The following is a 19,249-nucleotide window of genomic DNA, read 5'->3' on the forward strand; positions in this document are numbered from 1 at the left end:
TTTCTTTGAGGGCAGACCCTGGCAAAATGTCCTGGCCGCTGGCAGAGGAAACACTTCTTATTAGTTTTCTAATCCTTTCCCTCCCTTTTGCGACTTTCACTGGAGTTTGAAACCTCCCGCGTGTGCGCGCCATCAATTTCCACTGGCTCCGCCGGTGGGGAAGGCTGCCTTGGTATTTCAGGAATGCGGTAGTCATGGCAACGTTCCCCTCTCCCTTCGCGCTTCTCCTGAGGCCGCGCTTCCTGTCTTACTCCAATCGCAAGCACAGCCTTGGTCAGCTGATCCATCGACTGCAGGCGGGGCGCGCGGGAAAGCTCGTCCTTCACCGTTGGGGACAACCCCTCCTCAAACAACATCTGAATGGGTTCCGAGTCCAATTCCCACCCGAGCTGGTGGACTAACATGGCAAAGCGCAACCAGTAGTCTCTAACTGACTGGTTCCCCTGTTTACAACCCATCAGTTCCCGCCGAGTCACACTTTGCTGCACATCACTGGAATACATCGCATCCATCGCCTGGAAGAATTTCCTCAGGTCTTTCAAGGCGGCATTTTGCGTTGCCATTAGGGGCCTGATCCATTCCCTGGCCCCATCCTGCAGATGCCCGACAATGTAGGCCACCCTCTCCCCATCGTCCGCAAAATCCTTATGCTGCAGTTCCAAAGCGTATTCTATTTCCATTCGGAACGCGTTGTAGTCCTGGGGCTTCCCCCAAACTTGTGTACCAATCCCGGTACCTTCCTTGCTACGGGGGTGGGTCTGACCTGTGCATCATGAGCCTGCCTTTCTTCCAACCGCCCCGTGAGAAGAGCCACATGCTGTTTCAAATTTCGGTTCCTCTCCACCAGATTTTGCACTCCAACTGCTCCCTCCGTGGCGCCGGCTTCTCCGGTTTGGCTCATTCTGCTGCCTGCCTATCGCTGCGCACAAGCAACGTCAAGGACTGACGGATTGCTGTCATAAATGTAGGGGTTACTCGTGCGCAAGTTGGTGCCACTCCTGGCTAGGTGGCCTTGTTAAACCTTTTCTGTCTGGACAGCCCTACACTTCGTGGCTGTTCAGTCGCTAGCAGAATCCGTCAGTGGGCGTTTCTTAAACCTTTTCCAGCATAAAAGTTGTTTGACTCCAAGTCTCCTCCTACTCTCCCTGCGCGGAAGTCTTCTGCGCAGGGAGGGCGTGGGTAGCGGAGGACCCGTGCTCTCCTCGCTGATCTCTGGCGAGGAGTCCTGGAGCCCCATCGCCGATTCCCCCATCTGCCCCCCTTTATCCCTGGTGTTACGCTGATTTCCTTTCCCAGCTGGTGAGCCGCCTCTCCCCCTGCTGGGCCCTTCTCCAGCATCGCTTGAGAGCCTAGCCTCCGCCTCTGCCTCCGATGTCAGTTCCCTGACATTTTCCTTTCAGACTTTGAGTCTTAGTGCAACATACTATTCAGTACAGTGGATGCTCAGGATGCAAACGTGATCCGTGTGGGATGCACGTTCGCAACCCGCAGCGGCACATCTGCACACGCACGGGTTGCAATTTGGCTCTTCTGCGCATGCGCAACCCCCGAAACCCGGAAGTAACCTGTTCCAGTACTTCCTGGTTTTGGCAGGTCCGTAACCTGAAAAAACGCAACCTGAAGTGTCTGTAACCTGAGGTATTACTATAACTGGATGTTGGTTACTTCTGAGCCTGGCATGCAAAAAAATTGCCTTATGCTTTGCCCTGGCTGTCCTCAAGTAGAGATGGAAAGGCCTGGGGGGGAGTGGGGGGAAAACAGGTCCCCCCTCGCCCCCTTTTCCCCCAAAGCCGTTTTTTATAAGTTCTTGAGGAAAAATGACAAAGAGGAAGAGCAAGAAGAAATTGAAAATGATAGCAATAGTTCAGAAAATGAGATAGAATAAACTGCATGTATATGTTGTGTCTTCTGGGTTTGTTGTTGTTGTTTAAAAAAACACTACTCAAAGGGTAGACCTTCTATGGAGCTTAAATATTGAGATGGACCTTAACTTTATTTGCTGTTGGTGCTAAGGGGCAAATCTGATTATTTTTTATGTTGATGGTTTCTTGCTTTTTTTGTTGTTGCTTTTCAGGGAAAGGGGGTGGTTACCTGTTTTATTGCAAGCATAATACAGTCATACCTCATGTTACGTCCACTTCATGTTATGTTCTTTCAGGTTACATTCCGCAGCAACCCGGAGGTACCGGAAAGTGTTACTTCCGGGTTTTGCTGCTTGCGCATGCACGCAAAATGACATCACACGCATGCGCAGAAGCGGCGAGTCGCAACCTGCGCATGCACAGACGTGGCGCTGCCGGTTGTGTTCTTTTCATGTTGTGAACGGGCCTACGGAACAGATCCTGTTCGCAACCAGAGGTACCACTGTACTTTTATCTACACTGTGTTTCACGCAATTTGTAAAACTACTCCACACTAAACTTTTTTTCAATTTTTCCAAAATTTCCATTTTTTCGGAAAAATGCGGGGGGGGGGGTGATGTTTGTTTCTCATGGCTTCAAAATTCCCGGAAATTTTACATCTCTACACCTGAAAATTCTCTAACAATCAATGTTTTATTTCTTGCTCAATCAGGAAAACGTACTGCAAGAAATCAAGGAAACTGGTCAGAGGTTGAAGTTTGATCTTTGTTTACCCAGATTATATACAGGTCAGACATGCGAGGAACTCAGTGGTATGATCCAACTGTTTCCCAAACCGCAAAAGATAGGTGTTTTCAAACCTGAGCTATGTTGGAGTAACTGGACATGGGAAGGGGTTAATTTCCTTCATGGGCATAAATCACTCTGTGGATAAGAATCAGAGGCACAAGAACAGTCAAGTCAGTTGCTATGGTAACAGCCCAGGGCACCGGCTGTATAAAGTGATTAATGTATGTCAGCTCAGTAGTGTCTGCTGTTTCATCTTGAATTGCTGAACGTAAGAGCAACGGAGATACCGTATTTTTCGCCCCATAGGACGCACCGGCCCATAGGACGCATCAAGTTTTTTTGGGGGGGAAATAAAGAAAAAAAATTATTTCCCCCCCAGGCGCTTGTGGGGCAGGCAGCGGGGAGAAGCGCTCTTCTCCCCGCTGCCCGCCTTGAGATCAGGTCCGGGGACAGCCTGGAGACGCGCTGCGTCTCCCTGTTGTTCCCGGAGTGGTGGGGCAGGCAGCGGGGAGAAGCGCTCTTCACCCTGCCGCCAGCCTCCAAGCCACTTCCGGAGACAGCAGGATGGTGGCGTTCCGCCTCCCTCTGTCCCCCGACCCTGTGGGGCTGGCGCTGGGGCTCTCCTGAAGCCTGGAGAGCGAGAGGGGTCGGTGTGCACCGACCCCTCTCGCTCTCCAGGCTTCAGTGAAAGCCTGCATTCGCCCCATAGGACGCACCCACATTTCCCCTTCATTTTTGGAGGGGAAAAAGTGCGTCCTATAGGGCGAAAAATACGGTACTCTGTACTGGTATGTATCACCACATATTTGTATCTGCAAAACCCTATGTCCAGAACTGTTTTACTGATCTTTATCTTCTGCAGCAGTAAACCATCAGAATGTTTTTCAGCTTCTGTGTGGTGACTGGTACCTTAAGTAACTTTCACTGCATGGGTATCTCACCCGAGACTCCCAACAAGCTAGCTAGCTCCAAAAACAAACGACTCAAATCTCAAAAGGCGAAAAGGTTTTTCTCAACAATCTAGGCACAGCCTAGGACTTATAACCCAATGTTGGAGAGAAGTTTGGAAGAGAGACTCCTCTCCACTAGCAGAGTGTATCACAATGGCAATTTCTACCAAGCACATTAAAACTCAGCTTGCTTTACACCTGCCGTCAGTTACTGTAAAACAAATGTTCCCCACAGAAATGTTGATTTTGTTGTGGGCACCCGTCTGTCTCAAGAGACAAAAGATGCATGTGCGCAACAAAGGAGAAGGAGAAGCAAGCAGGCGTGAGGCGGGAATGGGGAGGAGGAGGAGGGGAGGTGTACGCAGACAGAAAGGCTAGGCGAGAGAGAGGGAGGGAGAGAGAGAGAGAGAGAGAGAGAGAGAGCCCAGGCAGCTTGCTCCAACTGGCTCCTCAGAGAGAGGAGCTAGTTTAGGGAGAGAGAGGGAGGGAGAAGCCCAGCGTGCTATGACTGGCTCCTCAGAAAAAGAACTTTTGCCTCTGTCCCCCCCCTTAAACTCCCCTTCCCGCGTCCAGTTGTCCACCTCCTTCCACACATGCACCCCGCATGTGCTTCTCGTCCCTCCAATTTGAGTGTTAATTGGGCCTGTATTTGGCTGGTTTGGACGATGCTGAGCAGACAACGCAGACGTCACTGGCCCACTTCAGAACTGCTTTCTTTAGCCTGGCTGCCACCCAGAGGAGAAACAGCACTGGCAAGAGGTCCACAGTGCAGCCACCCTCCACTAGCTCAGCCAGTAATAGGAAGCATTATTTTGGGGCAGGGTGGTGTTAGTAATAAGCCAGCTCCAAGCGAAGGTTTGCAGCCAACTGCAGAAAGCAGCCAGGAACTGAGGGGCTTAGATGCTAGTCATGCAGGGGAGAACCAGCAGCTGCAGACTGCTCTTCCTTTTTTAAAAAATATTTTTATTAGCAGTTTCAACATAACAAATTATCAAACCATATAGTCGCTGACATTAATTTCCCCCCCCTTCCATCCTTCCCTCCCCCCCACCAAGGACTTCCCTCAGCTCCTCTCTGATTTCTCAGCACATATTATTCTCTGCATGTTATAAAGTTGTACATATCCTTACATTATCTATCTAACATGTAATCAACCAATAAATTTGTGTATGTTTATTCAAAACCTGCCAAGGAGTCCAGTTCATTTTGTTGTCTTTTTAGATAATTTGTAAAAAGCTTCCGTTCTTCCTTAAAGTCATAGTTGTCCTCGTCCCACAATTTGTATGTCAATTTAGCCAGCTCTGCATAGCTCATCAGTTTTTCTTGCCACTGTTCTTTCGTTGGGATTTCCTCATTCTTCCATCCTTCTGCTATCAAGACTTTTGCCGCTTTTGTAGCATGCATAAATGAATTCTTTGTTTTTCTTGGCAGGTCTTGTCCTGCAATCCCTAACAAAAATGCTTCTGGTTTTTTTTACAAATGTCATTTTAAACATTTTTTTCAATTGATTATATATCATTTCCCAAATTTTTTAAATTTCTCTACATTCCCACCACATATATGATAAAAAGTCCCTTCTTTTTCTTTACATTTCTAACATATATTTGAGTCGGTTTTATACATTTTTGTAATCTGTAGTGGTATAATATACCATATATACATCATTTTCATATAATTTTATTTCAAGAGAGAACAATCTGTAAATTTCAAGTTTACTTTCCACAGTTTTTCCCAAGTTTTTCCTCAAATTGTATATTATTGTATATTATGTCCTATATCCTGTGCCCATTTGAACATAACTGATTTGACTTCCTCATCTTTTGTTTCCCATTCTAGCAAAATACTATATGCTTTCTTCAGCAGCTTCCCTTCTTCTGTAACTTCCTATTGAAATACATAAATTGTATAACGAAACCCCTTCTTATTATCTTCCTTGTACATCTCATGTAATTGTCTGTAGTGTAACCAACTCTGAAAATGGTCTTTAATTTCCTCATAGTCTTTTAGCTTCCATTTCCCTTCTTGATCCTTCAACAATTCTCTATATGTAGGCCACTTCCTTTTTTTGCCAAGCGGTCTGAGTAACAGAGCTTCAATTGGTGATACCCACTGGGGTGTTTTTTGTTCTATTAAGTCTTTGTATCTCTCCCACACCCTCATTAGAATCATTTTTTGGTCTGCAAATTCAAGTAATTCTGTTTCCAATTTTAAAAAATATATGATTTTTTTTTCTCATTGGGGGCATAAATTCCCACCAACATCACCTTCTCTCCTTGGATTTTTATTTGTATTATTAAGATTCTGCCTTTCTCATCTTTTTGAATCAATTTGGGTTCTAGTGCAGGATTAATATAACAAACTACTCCTCTCTTTTTTGCATTATCTGCTGAGATGAAATCCCATCCTAATTTTTTATTAATTAATACTCTTTTATGCTATCTTGCAATATGTGCTTCCTGAAAACAAATTATGTCCAACTTTTGTTTTAAAATTACATGTTGAATCCTGTTACGTTTAGCTTTGTTATTCAAACCATTAACATTCCAACTTAATAGTTTAAGATTGGCCATTGTCAGAGTCACTTACAATATCTGTTTTCCCACCTGTTGCTTCTTCCAGTGATAGCCGCTCCAAAGCAGCTCTTTGTTCTGCTACTGGGTCTTCACATCCAGAGTTTAGGTCTCTCCTATGTTTTTCAAAAAATTATTTGGCCTGGTATTCTGTTGTCAACCTATATGTCTTTTTCATAAATGTAAATGAGATCCCCTCTGGGTATTCCCTATATTTAATGTCTGCTTTTCTCTGCGCTGTTGTCAGGAACCGGTATTTTTGTCTTCTGAGTCTCAATTTAAATGGAATCTCCCGAAAAATATTGACCTTCTGTTCAGCAACCACAAGATTGTCCACAAAACTTTTCTGAAGTTTTGCATCCTTTTTTTTTTTTGTTACAAATGTTAATATGACATCTCCTGGCTGCTTTCTCTGCCGACTTTCTATCGTGCGTATCTGAAAACAGCTCTCCGTCATTTCTGCCACCCACTCTTGCCTCTCCCCCATCCATTCTGCAATTGTCTTTGTAACATATGTTTCTAAGTTCTGTTCTGATTCTGGTAGGCCTCTTATTCTCACTGTTTCCCCCCTTCTCAACTGCAAGAGGAGGATTTTATCTTCCAAATAATTTTGTTTCTCTTGTAGACCTCCCACCATCCCTATAACAGCTTTCTGTTCTTCCTTCAAATGTCCTAACTCCTCACTAGCTTTTTCTAGCTTATCAACTTTAGTTTCTAATTTGTTAACCTTCGCACCTAATTTTCCAAATTGTTCTGTCAATAATTTATTCGATTTTTCCGTATCCAAATGCACTTGTTCAGCAAAACGTTTCACTGACTACACCATCTCCTGTCTAAATTCCATAAGTTGCTGTGTGGGAAGGTCAGTGGTATTCTATTTTCCCTGCTCTTTCCATCTCTTCTTGTATGCTTGCCCGCCTCCTGTCCATTGCAGATTTCCTTGCTATGGCTCCTGCATCCTGTTTACCTGCCATTTCTGACCCAGAAAGTTTTCCAGCCACTAAATAATTTTATTTTGATCTGTTCAAGGTCACACCTGCGTTTCTTAGTTCATCCCAGAAGTGAAAGTATTTTCCCACTCCCAAGCTGAACCGTAAATTTTCCCTTTACCATTTAATCGTTCCCTCCCCTCCTACCAATGGAACTTAAGTTAGTAAAACTGTAAAATCCTTGCAAAACAGAGCCAAAAGAGAACAGACAAAGGAAAAAGCATAAAATACCCAATAAAACCTGTAAAAAACAAAAGATGACTATTTTCACTCCCAGGCCCCTTACCTCCCAACTAGACCCAAATTACATGTCATATATCAAACAGGACAGTTCCCCAAGACGAACCGGCACAAACTGTTAATATAAAGTTAATATAAAAGAAGTATACTTCTCTTCAATAGTTTTTATAAAAGGTGGTGACAAATGAGAGTTAGTCCAACTTTATATTTGTAATCCAAAGTATAAATCCAAATGGACTGTTCTTCACTATGTTGTAATCCAAATCTTCCAGCCTTTAGGCTTCAGATATGTACATCCAAAATGTCGAAGAATATTAAGGTTATTTATTGGCGAGTAAAATTGCGTAGGTCCCCTGGTCTTCAGTAAGCACTAAATATTAATTCCAAAACTATTCCAGGTTGTCCTTACTTCTTGAGGAATTTCTCCTCCAATATGTTGGAGACGTGTAAGCAGCTCCTCTCCCACTTTCCTGCTTCAAAGCAACCACGGAGGAGGGAAGGAAGGGGACCATGGATCCTCTTCGCTGCTCGCGGCTGCAGCGGATTCTCTCCTCCCGGGCTCCCTTTGAAGCAGCAAAGTGGGAGGGGAGCAGCTTACACTCGTGTAAGCAGCTCCTCTCCCACTTTCCTGCTTCAAAGTGGAGGGAATCTGCTGCAGTTGCGAGCAGAGGATCCATGGCTCTGCTTCCTTCCCTCCTCCGTGGCTTGCTTTGAAGCAGGGTGCGGGGGTGCAGGGAGGAAAGAGGGCAGAAAATAGATGCCGGGCAGGAAGACACAGCCACACTTTGACCACTGGAAAGTCCACCTCAGCCTCCCCAGATTTCCACTGAGACGGGCAGGCTAATCTTGATGGCCATAAGAGCTGGAAACTTGCATGGGCTGTTTATTTAAAGACGAAAACGTGCACACACGTGAAAGAAATCCTCCCAGGTTCCTGGACACAACCCACGCTTGATATTCACACAGGTTACATGGATGGCATTCACACAGGTTACATGGATGGCATTGGCAGCAGCATGAAGAAGAAGAAGAAGAAGAGTTTGGATTTGATATCCCGCCTTTCACTCCCCTTCAGGAGTCTCAAAGCGGCTAACATTCTCCTTTCCCTTCCTCCCCCACAACAAACACTCTGTGAGGTGAGTGGGGCTGAGAGACTTCACAGAAGTGTGACTGGCCCAAGGTCACCCAGCAGCTGCATGTGGAGGAGCGGAGCAAGTCCTGGTTTCAAGCTTAAGATCAGCTCTTTTGTGGTGGCCTCAAACAATCCTTTGGCTGCAATGGGAATCCCTCCCTCCCTTAATTCAGGATGTTACAGTCTACAGATGCTGTGGCTGCCTGCCCTTTTCCCTGAGCTGTAAAAGCACCTTCAAGAGGGTGATGGGAGGTGACACAGTCATCTTCCAGATGTGCAAAGAATCACCCGCTTGACACTAAACGTGACAACAAGCCTCACACTCAGATCTGAAGCATAAATGGGAACCTAGGAAGCTGCCTTATAAGGAGTCAGACCTACTACTCCATCTAGCTTAGTAATGTCAACACTGACTGGCAGCAGTTTGCCAGAGTTTCAGGCCTGGAGAAGCTGGGGATTGAACGTGTGGTGTTCTGCATGCAAAGACACTGAGGTTATAGCTGTTCCCTTTAAAAACAAACTAAGATTGTAGTCCTCATGGTTCTGAAGAAAGGGCTAATTTAAACAGGAACAGAGGGACCTTCCCTGTACCACGTCAGGACCCCTGAGCCCATTGAGCTCAGTTTTGTCTTCACTGATAGGCAGAGGTTCACCAGGGTTTCAGGAGACACACCCTCAGCCCTACCCGGAGAAGCTTTCAAGGACTGAACTTGGGATCTTCTCCATGCTCTCCCCATTGAGGTATGATGGCTCCCTCCCTTCTCCTCCCCTCCTCCTCTGCAGGAGGCCTGTCTCGGCTTGTCATTATAATGTATATATGTCAAGGGCTTTGAGATGCATATAAAGTCAGGCTCAGCGTTATTAACTGGACTTAGATAAGCCATGGTTCCCCTTCCTTCCCTCCTCTGAGGCTCGATTTAAAGCAGCAAAGCAGACAGGAGCTGCCCACTTTGCTGCTTTAAATAGTTTAGTACAACATGTGATTCAGAATATATTTTTTTCATGTTTTCCTCCTCTAAAAACTCGGTGCGCCCTATGGTCAGGTGCGCCCGATAGAGCGAAAAATACGGTATTTGTTTGTTTTTGCAATAAATCCTCCTTTTAATTACCTATGCTTAGACAGTTGGATGGCATCATGTACGCCTCCTTCCGGCAACTCCGGCAACCAAGCTGGTGCCAGATGTATCGCTCTGCTTTCCTTTGGACCATATCAGTGAGGCTGAGACAGGGGTCTTGTCATCTGTGCAGCCCAGGACCTCCATACAAACTGCCCAGGCTTGCCCACAAAGAGGTCACTTTGCTGCTGCTAACTCAGCAAAAACAACACAGGAGGCAGCAGTACCAGTCTCTGCAGCCAAAGCAGGTGCTGTGATTCTCCAGTGGTTCACTGCATAGTCTCTTGAGGCAGATGCCAAAAACAGGGGGATAATACTAATACTAATACTAATTTATATTTATACCCTGCCCATCTGCTTGGGTTTCCCCAGCCACTCTGGGCGGCTCCCAACAGAATATTAAAAACTTCCCTAAACAGGGCTGCCTTCAGATGTCTTCTAAAAGTTAGATAGTTGTTTATTTCCTTGACATCTGATGCAAGGGTGTGCCACAGGGTGGTCGCCACTACCGAGAAGGCCCTCTGCCTGTTGGTATATGTATTAAATTGTGTATTTTACAAAGAATAAAACAGAGGTCCCGTGACAGAGGCGCAAGCCTGGACCCAGTTGCTGCCGCAGCGCCACCATGACATCATAAGGTTGATATGACGTCACGTCACAACATCATGAAGTCATGGTGCAGCACACTGCACTTGATCTTAGCCAAAAGGCCGAGAAGCAATGGTGCAGCACACTGGGCACTCGCAGTCTGGGGATGGAAGCAGTGTTTCTTGATAACAGCAAGGAATAGATGAGCATATTGATCTCATATTTCAAGTCCTAAAAGAGTTTGAGGAGTCTCTGGGCTCATAACCCCCAATGTGGTGGGAATGGGTGATGCCACTCTCTTCCCAGATTGGCAGAAGTGGTTGAAAGGTCTTGTAGTGCTTTTGTTTTTTAATATTTCCGTTCATTTTTGCTGAATCAAATTCTGCAAAAGAAAGTGGATTTCCCCAAGTCCCATGAATTGGCTGCTTTTTGAATGGTTAAGATAGTTGAAAATGGATGTGCGGGGGTAAGAGAAAAGGAGAGGTAAAGAGTTAGGGGTGATGTTAGCATCATATGATGCTCAGTTGAGTACCAGAAGGGTGAGTGCAGGGATTGAAATGGTTAAAACCTTTTAGTTAAGTTGTCTTGAAGAGATACTGCTAGACGGAAAGAAAAGGAGGCCAAACATGAAGGTAAGAAGCAAGCTGTGTTACAGATCAGAAGTGATGGGGAATGCCTACAAATCATGCTGTAAAAGCTTCAAAGGGAATTGCAGATTAAGCACTTTGGCGTAGCTGATGGTGTAAAATAGGGTTGCAGCAAAGGGAATGAAATGCACATGTCAAAAGATGTGAACTGCTAATTGGTTCCTGTCCCTCAAATGATGCTTTATGACTAGCATAATGAAGGAGTGGGTTTAATGATTTTACGAAGCCCTATGTAAATGGCGTTTCCGTGCGCTCTGGTTTCCGTCACGGTGTTCTGTTGTGCCAGAAGCCGTTTAGTCATGCTGGCCACATGACCCAGAAAGCTGTCTGTGGACAAACGCCGGCTCCCTTGGCCTGAAAGCAAGATGAGTGCCACAACGCCATAGTTGCCATAGTCCAGGGGTCTGCAACCCGCGGCTCTGGAGCCGCATGTGGCTCTTTTACACCTTTGCCGCGGCTCCGGGATGGATACTAGCGAGGGGAGGAGGCGCATTGTGTGCCCCGACACTCCCCACTGTGGCGGGCGCTGTACTGGCTGTGACGTCGCATGGGGGCGGTGCGTGCGTTAGTCACGCACCATCCCGACGCCACCTTCCCGCCCGCCCGCTACATTGTAAGGGGCATGTACGCTGGTCACTGTTTTGAAGGGGAGTGAAGAACACACACACGCACAAAAAGGTAACTTGTTAATTTAACGTTTATTTCTATGAGGAGTAATTCTGAGGGGTCAAACAAAGAAATAATAAAAAAGTGAGAAAAAAGGTTATTTTTATAATGACGAGTTTTGCGGCTCCCAGTTGTTTTTTTCTTCGGAAACGGGTCCAAGTGGCTCTTTTTGTCTTAAAGGTTGCAGATCCCTGCCATAGTCGCTGGAGGCATGGGAGTTAAGGGCGTATTTGGGAGTAAGCCTTTAGAAGTTCAGCTGAGTCAATAGCAACTCGCCCCTTGTCTATGTAAGCATTAATCAGGCTACCACTCCCCTTTGGTATGTAGGTTTTCAGTTTTTTAATCTATGTAGGCTTCAGAACTTGAGTAAGAAACGAGGGGACTTGACACATCAAGGTGCAAGCCGGCATCACAAAGAGTTGTATCCAATGAGTTTCTGCCAGCTTCACTCTGCAGATGCTTAGGAGCCTCTGACTAGAATTTATAGGATTTCTTTGTGTGTAAACCCTATAAAAAAGGGCTCCGAGGTGCAGGCATAGGGCAGCGACACCCAGGGCAGGAAGAAAGGGGGAGCAGAGTGGAATGTAAGGAGTCTTGATTTTTAACCAAAATGCTATGTGCACCCGCATCTAATCTTGCCCTTTTCAAAAAACTATTTCTTGGTGTGTGTTTTTCTTTTTGTAAATCTACCAAAGAATAAGATTAGATAAATTTGGGGGGTTGAGTAGGGTCAGTTGCAGGGGGGAGAGAAATATCCCTATTTTCATCAGGAATGTTGGAGGGGGTGAGGGAACCTAAGATTCCCGTACAACCTTTCTGGCTCGAGCAATTGCTTGTAAGAGAATTCTCAGGTGTCACTCGCTGCGGCCGGTGGGTGATAAAGAGACTTGGCTGTGCACCAGACCTCAAGTGGAGCTTTCTCCCATCTGCACACTCAACAAACTACTGCTCCCAGGATTCTCTAGGGAAGCCATCATTGTTGAAAGTAGTGCAGTAGTGCTTTAAATGTGTGGTGGCTGGAGTGTAGTGTTGGGGTCAGACCTGGGAGATCAGGGTTCAAATTCTCACTCAACCATGAGTCGGGCCAGTCACTGCCTCTTGGCCTAACCTACTTCGTGGAGGCGGGGGTTCTTCCTTGAAGAAAAAAGGTGGGATATAAATGCAATTAATAAATAAGATGTGTAAATGTGTAGTGCAGATGTAGTCTTGTTACCGGAAAAATCCGAGGCCTCCCTTGGACAAAAAGTAAAGACACCAACCAGAGTAAATTGGAGCAAATCAGCAGCCTGTAGGCTTGGCCTTTATTGAACTGTTGCAACAGGGTGTTCCCCTCACTTGCCGGAGAGAGGAAAAGACACAGAAAATGGTGTGCAAGACCTTAGAATCATAGAATCATAGAATCATAGAGTTGGAAGAGACCACAAGGGCCATCGAGTCCAACCCCCTGCCAAGCAGGAAACACCATCAGAGCACTCCTGACATATGGTTGTCAAGCCTCTGCTTAAAGACCTCCAAAGAAGGAGACTCCACCACACTCCTTGGCAGCAAATTCCACTGTCGAACAGCTCTTACTGTCAGGAAGTTCTTCCTAATGTTTAGGTGGAATCTTCTTTCTTGTAGTTTGGCTCCATTGCTCCGTGTCCGCTTCTCTGGAGCAGCAGAAAACAACCTTTCTCCCTCCTCTACCTTTCTCAACCTTTCTCAACCTTTCTCAACTCCTCTTATAAAAACTTTTGAAATTCCCACCCTGTAGATCAAGCCCACCCCCAGAAACATCATGCATACATTACAGAAAGGAGGGGTTGAGGGAGGAGTTGTGGTGGTAACCTGAGTGTCCTGTCACCTGGCTGGTTCCTCCTTTCCCCCTCCCCATGAGTCATTTTCTGAAGACAAAAGGTAGTCGCAGTTTCCTGCCCCCTGAGGGAAGATCTGATCATTGTCCTTTGTTCCAGTCCATGCAGAATCCACTCCCATATGCAAGTTCTTTGTGATCTTGATTGTCTTCTGTCTGGGACCATCAGGGTTGGCATAGCAACTGGGCAGGGCCCCTGTGGATGTGCTGGTATGCTCAAGGGATTATGGCTGGCCTGTATCAAACCTTCCCCATTTTGTAGTCCTTCCTTCATGGAGTAAAATAAAAGTGGAACAGTGCAAATCCGATGTATGGTTGATTTTCTATGAATTTATAACAGAAGCGTAGCATATGTAGTGTGTGAGTGCGAGTGTGTGTGAAGTTTGTACAAACTGAATGATGGGGGGGGGGGGTTCCTGCTACAGTCTAAAGAGAGGGGGTGTCAAATAGTAATGCTCATGGAGAAAGAGGGGATATTTTAAGGGTGGGCCCTAGTTCTACAGACCCTCCAAGTGCCCCTATTTTCCAGGGACAGTCCTGGATTTACAAAAGCCATCCTGGTTTCTGATTTGATCACAGAATGTCCCACTTTTCCCTAGGATGTCCCTATTTTCATTGGAGAAATGTTAAAAGGGTATGGTGTTATGTCACTCCCAAGTCAAGGAGATAAGTACTGTACTTTTCCATGTATAAGGCTATGTTTTTTATTTAAAAATTATGTTCAAAATTATGGATCATCTTATACACAGATTCAATCTCCCCCCATTTTCTTAAACCGGAGTCCCCCAAAATAGGGGGCATCTTATACATGGGGGTGTTTTATAGATGGAAAAATACAGTAAATATCCACCCTTTAAAAGACATCTGAAGGCAGCCTTGTATGGGGAATCTGTTTAATGCTTAATGATTTATTATGTTTTTATAGGTTGGAAGCTGCCCAGAAGTGGCTGTGGCAACCCATTCAGATGGGTACAGTGTTAATCATCATCATCATCAGTGCTTCATCATCATCATCAGACGCAGGGGTACACATACCCCTAAACATTTTGTGAATCTTTGTACTTTTGTTCTTTTACTGTATTTATTTCCCCTCATTTGAAATGGTGATTTTCTTGAGTCAAAATGTTAGCACAGTGGTACCTCGGGTTACAGACGCTTCAGGTTACAGACGCTTCAGGTTACAGACTGCTAACCCAGACATAGTACCTCGGGTTAAGAACTTTGCTTCAGGATGAGAACAGAAATTGCATGGCGGCAGCCGGAGGCCCCATTAGCTAAAGTGGTGCTTCAGGTTAAGAACAGTTTCAGGTTAAGAACGGACCTCCGGAATGAATTAAGTTCTTAACCCGAGGTACCACTGTACCCCTAAACATTTTTTTTAAGAAAAAAAGCAATAATAAAAATAAACTTTTCATCGGAAAAATGTTGGAGGGGATGCTTCTATAGGATGGTCTTATTTAAATTTAACTTTCATATATTAAAAGCTGGAGAGCATGTGCAATTGTGCCTCTCCTTAGAAACAAAATCAGTCCAAATACCTAAGAGTTAAATAGATAAAGTACTTTCTCCTAGAGAGACAAAAGAATGTGAGAAAGGGGGGGAAGGAAAGAGTGTCATTCCTATCTCTTCCTGATCTTTCTTACTCTCTGTCTCTCTCTCTCTCTGTTAGAGAGACGGGAGGAGAGCTGGCTCTTGCATTCCTGCAGGGAGAAAAAATAGGTGAGTTGCCAAGGAGTCTTTGAACAATGGGAAAATGGAGTCCACAGGAATGCTGGAAGTTGCTGACTGGAAGGGAGCCCACGGTAGAAAATGTGAGGGGGGGGAGTGTAACTCAAGGTCTTTCTCTCCCCCTACCCCCCAAAAAGCAAAAATTACTTAAGCGCAAGGCACCAGTGTCTTTTATCATTCCTCCTCCGCATTGCCAGCTAGCAAGAACCAACCACCTGTCCCTGTGGATATATTTATATAAAACCATTATTAAATTTTATAACCACCTGTCCCTGTTACTGTTTGGCGTTTGGAGATTAAACGGGATTGCCTGGTCCAGCAAGCGATTGCTGTTAAAGGGGCAGCAAGGCAGACTGGTCCAGAAGCTGGCCAAGCTGTGTTTACAATCTGAATTGCAAGCAGCGGCAGGAGGGCAAGTCTTTTAAGGCGGTTGTGGGAAACCTGCGGCTGTCCAGAGTTTTTCTGGGGCTCCTTTCATCCCTAGCCAGCGCAGGAGACGGTGTCAGGCGTGGCTGGTAGGCATTTGGAGTATAAGAATAGCCAGAGGGTCACTGTTTCCTTCCGTGTCCCATTAAGAAAATAAGAAGAGCTTGCTGTCTGGTCCTGCATCCTGTTCTCACACCGGGTGACCTGATGCGTTTGTGGGGAAACTGGCAAGTAGGAGCCGAGAACAAGCCTATGCTTCCGTCCTGTGGCTTCCAGCAACTGGAATTTGTGAGAAATGATAATGTTGCTTTTTCACAGAAGCCGCAACGCTGCAACTACAGATAGCCCAGACTTGCTCACACTCATCGTTAGAACAGCTTATGGTTAGGATTAGGGGTGTAGGAAGAGGGGGCGGTCGTGGTGGTCCGCCCCGGGTGTCATCCGGGGGTGTGTGTGACAAAATCCCCCCTGGGCGGATCACCGCTGCGCCAATTGGCCCCCCAGGCAGATCGCCCCACCCCTGGGTGCACGGCATGTGTGCCGCTCTGGGTGCCCGAACGGCTAGCTCTGCCGCTGGTTAGGATGCTTGTAAATAAGGCAGCTTGCGGCTGGAATATAGTTTATTTGTAGGCTTCAGCAGGTATAGAACTCGCTCACACCTGTAACTGTAACTAGTGGTCAGGATGTGGCTGTGTCGCTTGTGTCAATGGGTAAACGCATAGGAATCAGGTAAATATGGGGGGGGGGGGTCGAGATCAAGAGTACAGTGGTACCTCAGGTTAAGAACTTAATTCGTTCTGGAGGCTTGTTCTTAACCTGAAACTGTTCTTAACCTGAGGTACCACTTTAGCTAATGGGGCCTACCGCTGCCACTGAACAGTGCCGTGCGATGTTTGTTCTCATCCTGAAGCAATGTTCTTAACCCGAGGTACTATGTCTGGGTTAGCGGAGTCTGTAACCTGAAGCATCTGTAACCTGAGGTACCACTGTAATGGGAGATTTAAACATGGGTGGGAAAGTTAGTAGGGTAATTAGGCAGTCGGGATAGACTGTAAACCTTGTAGTACCTGTGAGATTTTGATCAGCTCCTGCCCATCTGGAGTTGATACAGGCTCGTCTTATCTTGAGCCCAAGCAGAGCGTAGTCACGCAGCAAAAGGATAAGCAGGTAATGTGCTACATGATGAAGTTTATTTACAGGCTATGCTGAGAGCATGCAAACATACATCCTGCCTCTGTGAGGGCAGAGAAGCAACTCCCGTCTCTAACAAAGAAATCGAGAGAACACTGAAAAACAGAAAACCAGTGTACGTCACATCCAATCTCCCATTCCCGTGGGAACCCAAGAGTAACTCTGACTGTGGAATGCAAAACAATGTCTTGTGACATGCATTCGCTGCTCAGTGAGGAAGCAGAAACCAACAGTGCCCAGCCAATGGGGAGACTGTTAGAATTCCTGCTCCGTGATTGCAGTCAGGAGGTTGTTGTCTTTCACATGACGGTATATGTTTTGACTGTAACAAAATCCCCCCGGGCAGATCGCCGCCAGGCCATTCGGCCCCCCCGGCTGGATCGCCCCACCCCCAGGTGCACAGCATGTGCGCCGCTCTGGGTGTCCAAGCGGCTAGCTCTGCGGCTGGTTAGGATGCTTGTAAATAAGGCAGCTTGCGGCTGGAATATGGTTTATTCGTAGGCTTCAGCAGGTACAGTATAGAACTCGCTCACACCTGTAACTGGGACAACTAGTGGTCAGGATGTGGCTCTGTCGCTTGCATCAATAGGTAAATGCATAGGAATCAGGTTAAATATGGGGGGTGGGCGTCGAGATCAATAGTAATGGGAGATTTAAACATGGGTGGGAATGTTGGTAGGGTCATTAGGCGGTCGTGATAGGCTGTAAAGCTTGTAGTACCCAGCCAGTGGGGAGACAAGGGAGGGAACCTGCGCTTTGGGTATAGGGAATATAAGCTAATGATTTGCCAAAACCAGGGGTGCCTACTTTGGACCCCCGCCCTTGCAAGAACCTTTTGTAATCAATAAATCTTCGCTGCTTCACCAATTTTGTTCAGATATTAATTTGAGGGTCTCAAGACCCACTTCTAACAGTATTCAGAAGCATTTGCAGCCCTCAACGGAGAAGAGTGATAACTGGCTTTCAATATTGTGATATCTTGTTGTTTAGTTGTTTAGTCGTGTCCGATCAGCCTTCTTTATGGTCCAGCTCTCACTTCCATACATCACTACTGGGAAAACCATAGCTTTAACTATACGGACCTTTGTTGGCAAGGTGATGTCTCTGCTTTTTAAGATGCTGTCTAGGTTTGTCATTTGCTTTCCTCCCAAGAAGCAGGCGTCTTTTAATTCCGTGACTGCTGTCACCATCTGCAGTGATCGTGGAGCCCAAGAAAGTAAAATCTCTCACTGCCTCCATTTATTCCCCTTCTATTTGCCAGGAGGTGATGGAACCAGTGGCCATGATCTTCACTGGCTAAACATTGTGATATTGCAATGTCTGAAATAAGGATGGAGATACGTAGAGGCATTGGCTGGCTTCACAGTTTCCCCATGTTGTGATCTTTGCATAGCACACGAGCACACATATCGTGATTCACAATATATTGCCAGGTCAAAAATTATGAAACCAAAACCACAATATGGACTTCAAACTGGTTTTAGACAATATATAATATACAGTCGTACCTTGGTTCTCAAACAGAATCCATTCCGCAAGTCTGTTTGACTTCTGAAAATGTTCGAAAACCAAAGCATGGCTTCTGATTGGCTGCAGGTGCCTCCTGCACTCAATTGGAATATGCATAAGCAGTGCTGAACTTTCAGGTTCCAAAGAACATTTGCAAACCAAACTCACTTCCAGGTTTGCAGTGTTTGGGAGCCAAATCATTTGTGTACCAAGGCACAACTGTATCACCTGGCCCTGGTAGACATTGATAGCACAGATAGTGCCATATAATCTCATTAGTAATGCCGTCTTCTGTCTTGCCACTCACCAGGTGACAGCACTGCGTATAAGATCATAGAGGAGACGTCCCTGCCCTGCTCCTTTCCCCCACCCTGATGAAGGAGCTTGTGAGCTTGTGTGCTTTCCCCAAAGGGTCCAGGGCAAAGTTTCCTTGAGGCCTACAACCTGTGGGAATGGGCAGACCTCAGGGATGAGTCTACAGGAACATACACGGAAAACCCACGCTGGAGAAGAGGATGGTCTCTTTGACCCTTCAGCGCTTAAAAACAAGGGCAAGCTCTCGAACTTTGGCCAAACGGAAGAGGAGCAAGGTAAGAGAAATCCCACAGTTGCCACTTAAATTTAGGGAACCGATGGTTTTCAAACCTTTGGCCCTTCAGGAAGTATTTATTGCATCTTCTTAATAGTTGCAGTTCTTGTGACATTTATTTCACCTAAAAGTTTCCAGGCACTGTCCAAGGATTGAGCAATCATATAGGGCAGGGTTTCTCAAACTTGGGTCTACAGCTCTTTTTGGACTACAATTCCCATCATCCCTGTCCAATGGTCCAGCTGGCTAGGGGTGATGGGAGTTGTAGTTCAAAGACAGACAACTAGAGAGCCAAGTCTGGGAAGCCCAGTCACTTACGCTCAGCCTCACCTGCCTCAAAGGGTTGTGAGGGATAAAATGGGTGAGGAGGAGAACTATGTTTGTCACCTTGCGCTCGTTGGAGGAA

At 46.0% G+C, this 19,249-nt stretch overlaps 1 protein-coding gene across 5 annotated transcripts in view; it reads left to right on the top strand.

Annotated features, from left to right (window-relative positions):
• Positions 1 to 19,249, top strand: part of LOC309524883 (uncharacterized protein) — a 35,690-nt gene that overhangs the window by 11,263 nt on the left and 5,178 nt on the right. The window contains exons 2-3 of one of the 5 annotated variants that reach the window (XM_082210054.1): positions 15,072 to 15,119; positions 18,565 to 18,844. In XM_082210054.1, coding sequence (XP_082066180.1) covers positions 18,724 to 18,844 — 121 coding nt within the window. In that variant the 5' untranslated portion in view covers positions 15,072 to 15,119; positions 18,565 to 18,723. Of the gene's footprint in view, positions 1 to 14,602; positions 15,120 to 18,564; positions 18,845 to 19,249 lie in introns of those variants that run through there. The other 4 variants (XM_082210053.1, XM_082210056.1, XM_082210055.1 and 1 more) reach the window with 4 other exon arrangements.

This window comes from Podarcis vaucheri (assembly GCF_965113315.1).
Source record: "Podarcis vaucheri genome assembly, chromosome: 2".
NCBI classification, from domain to species: Eukaryota; Metazoa; Chordata; class Lepidosauria; order Squamata; family Lacertidae; genus Podarcis; species Podarcis vaucheri.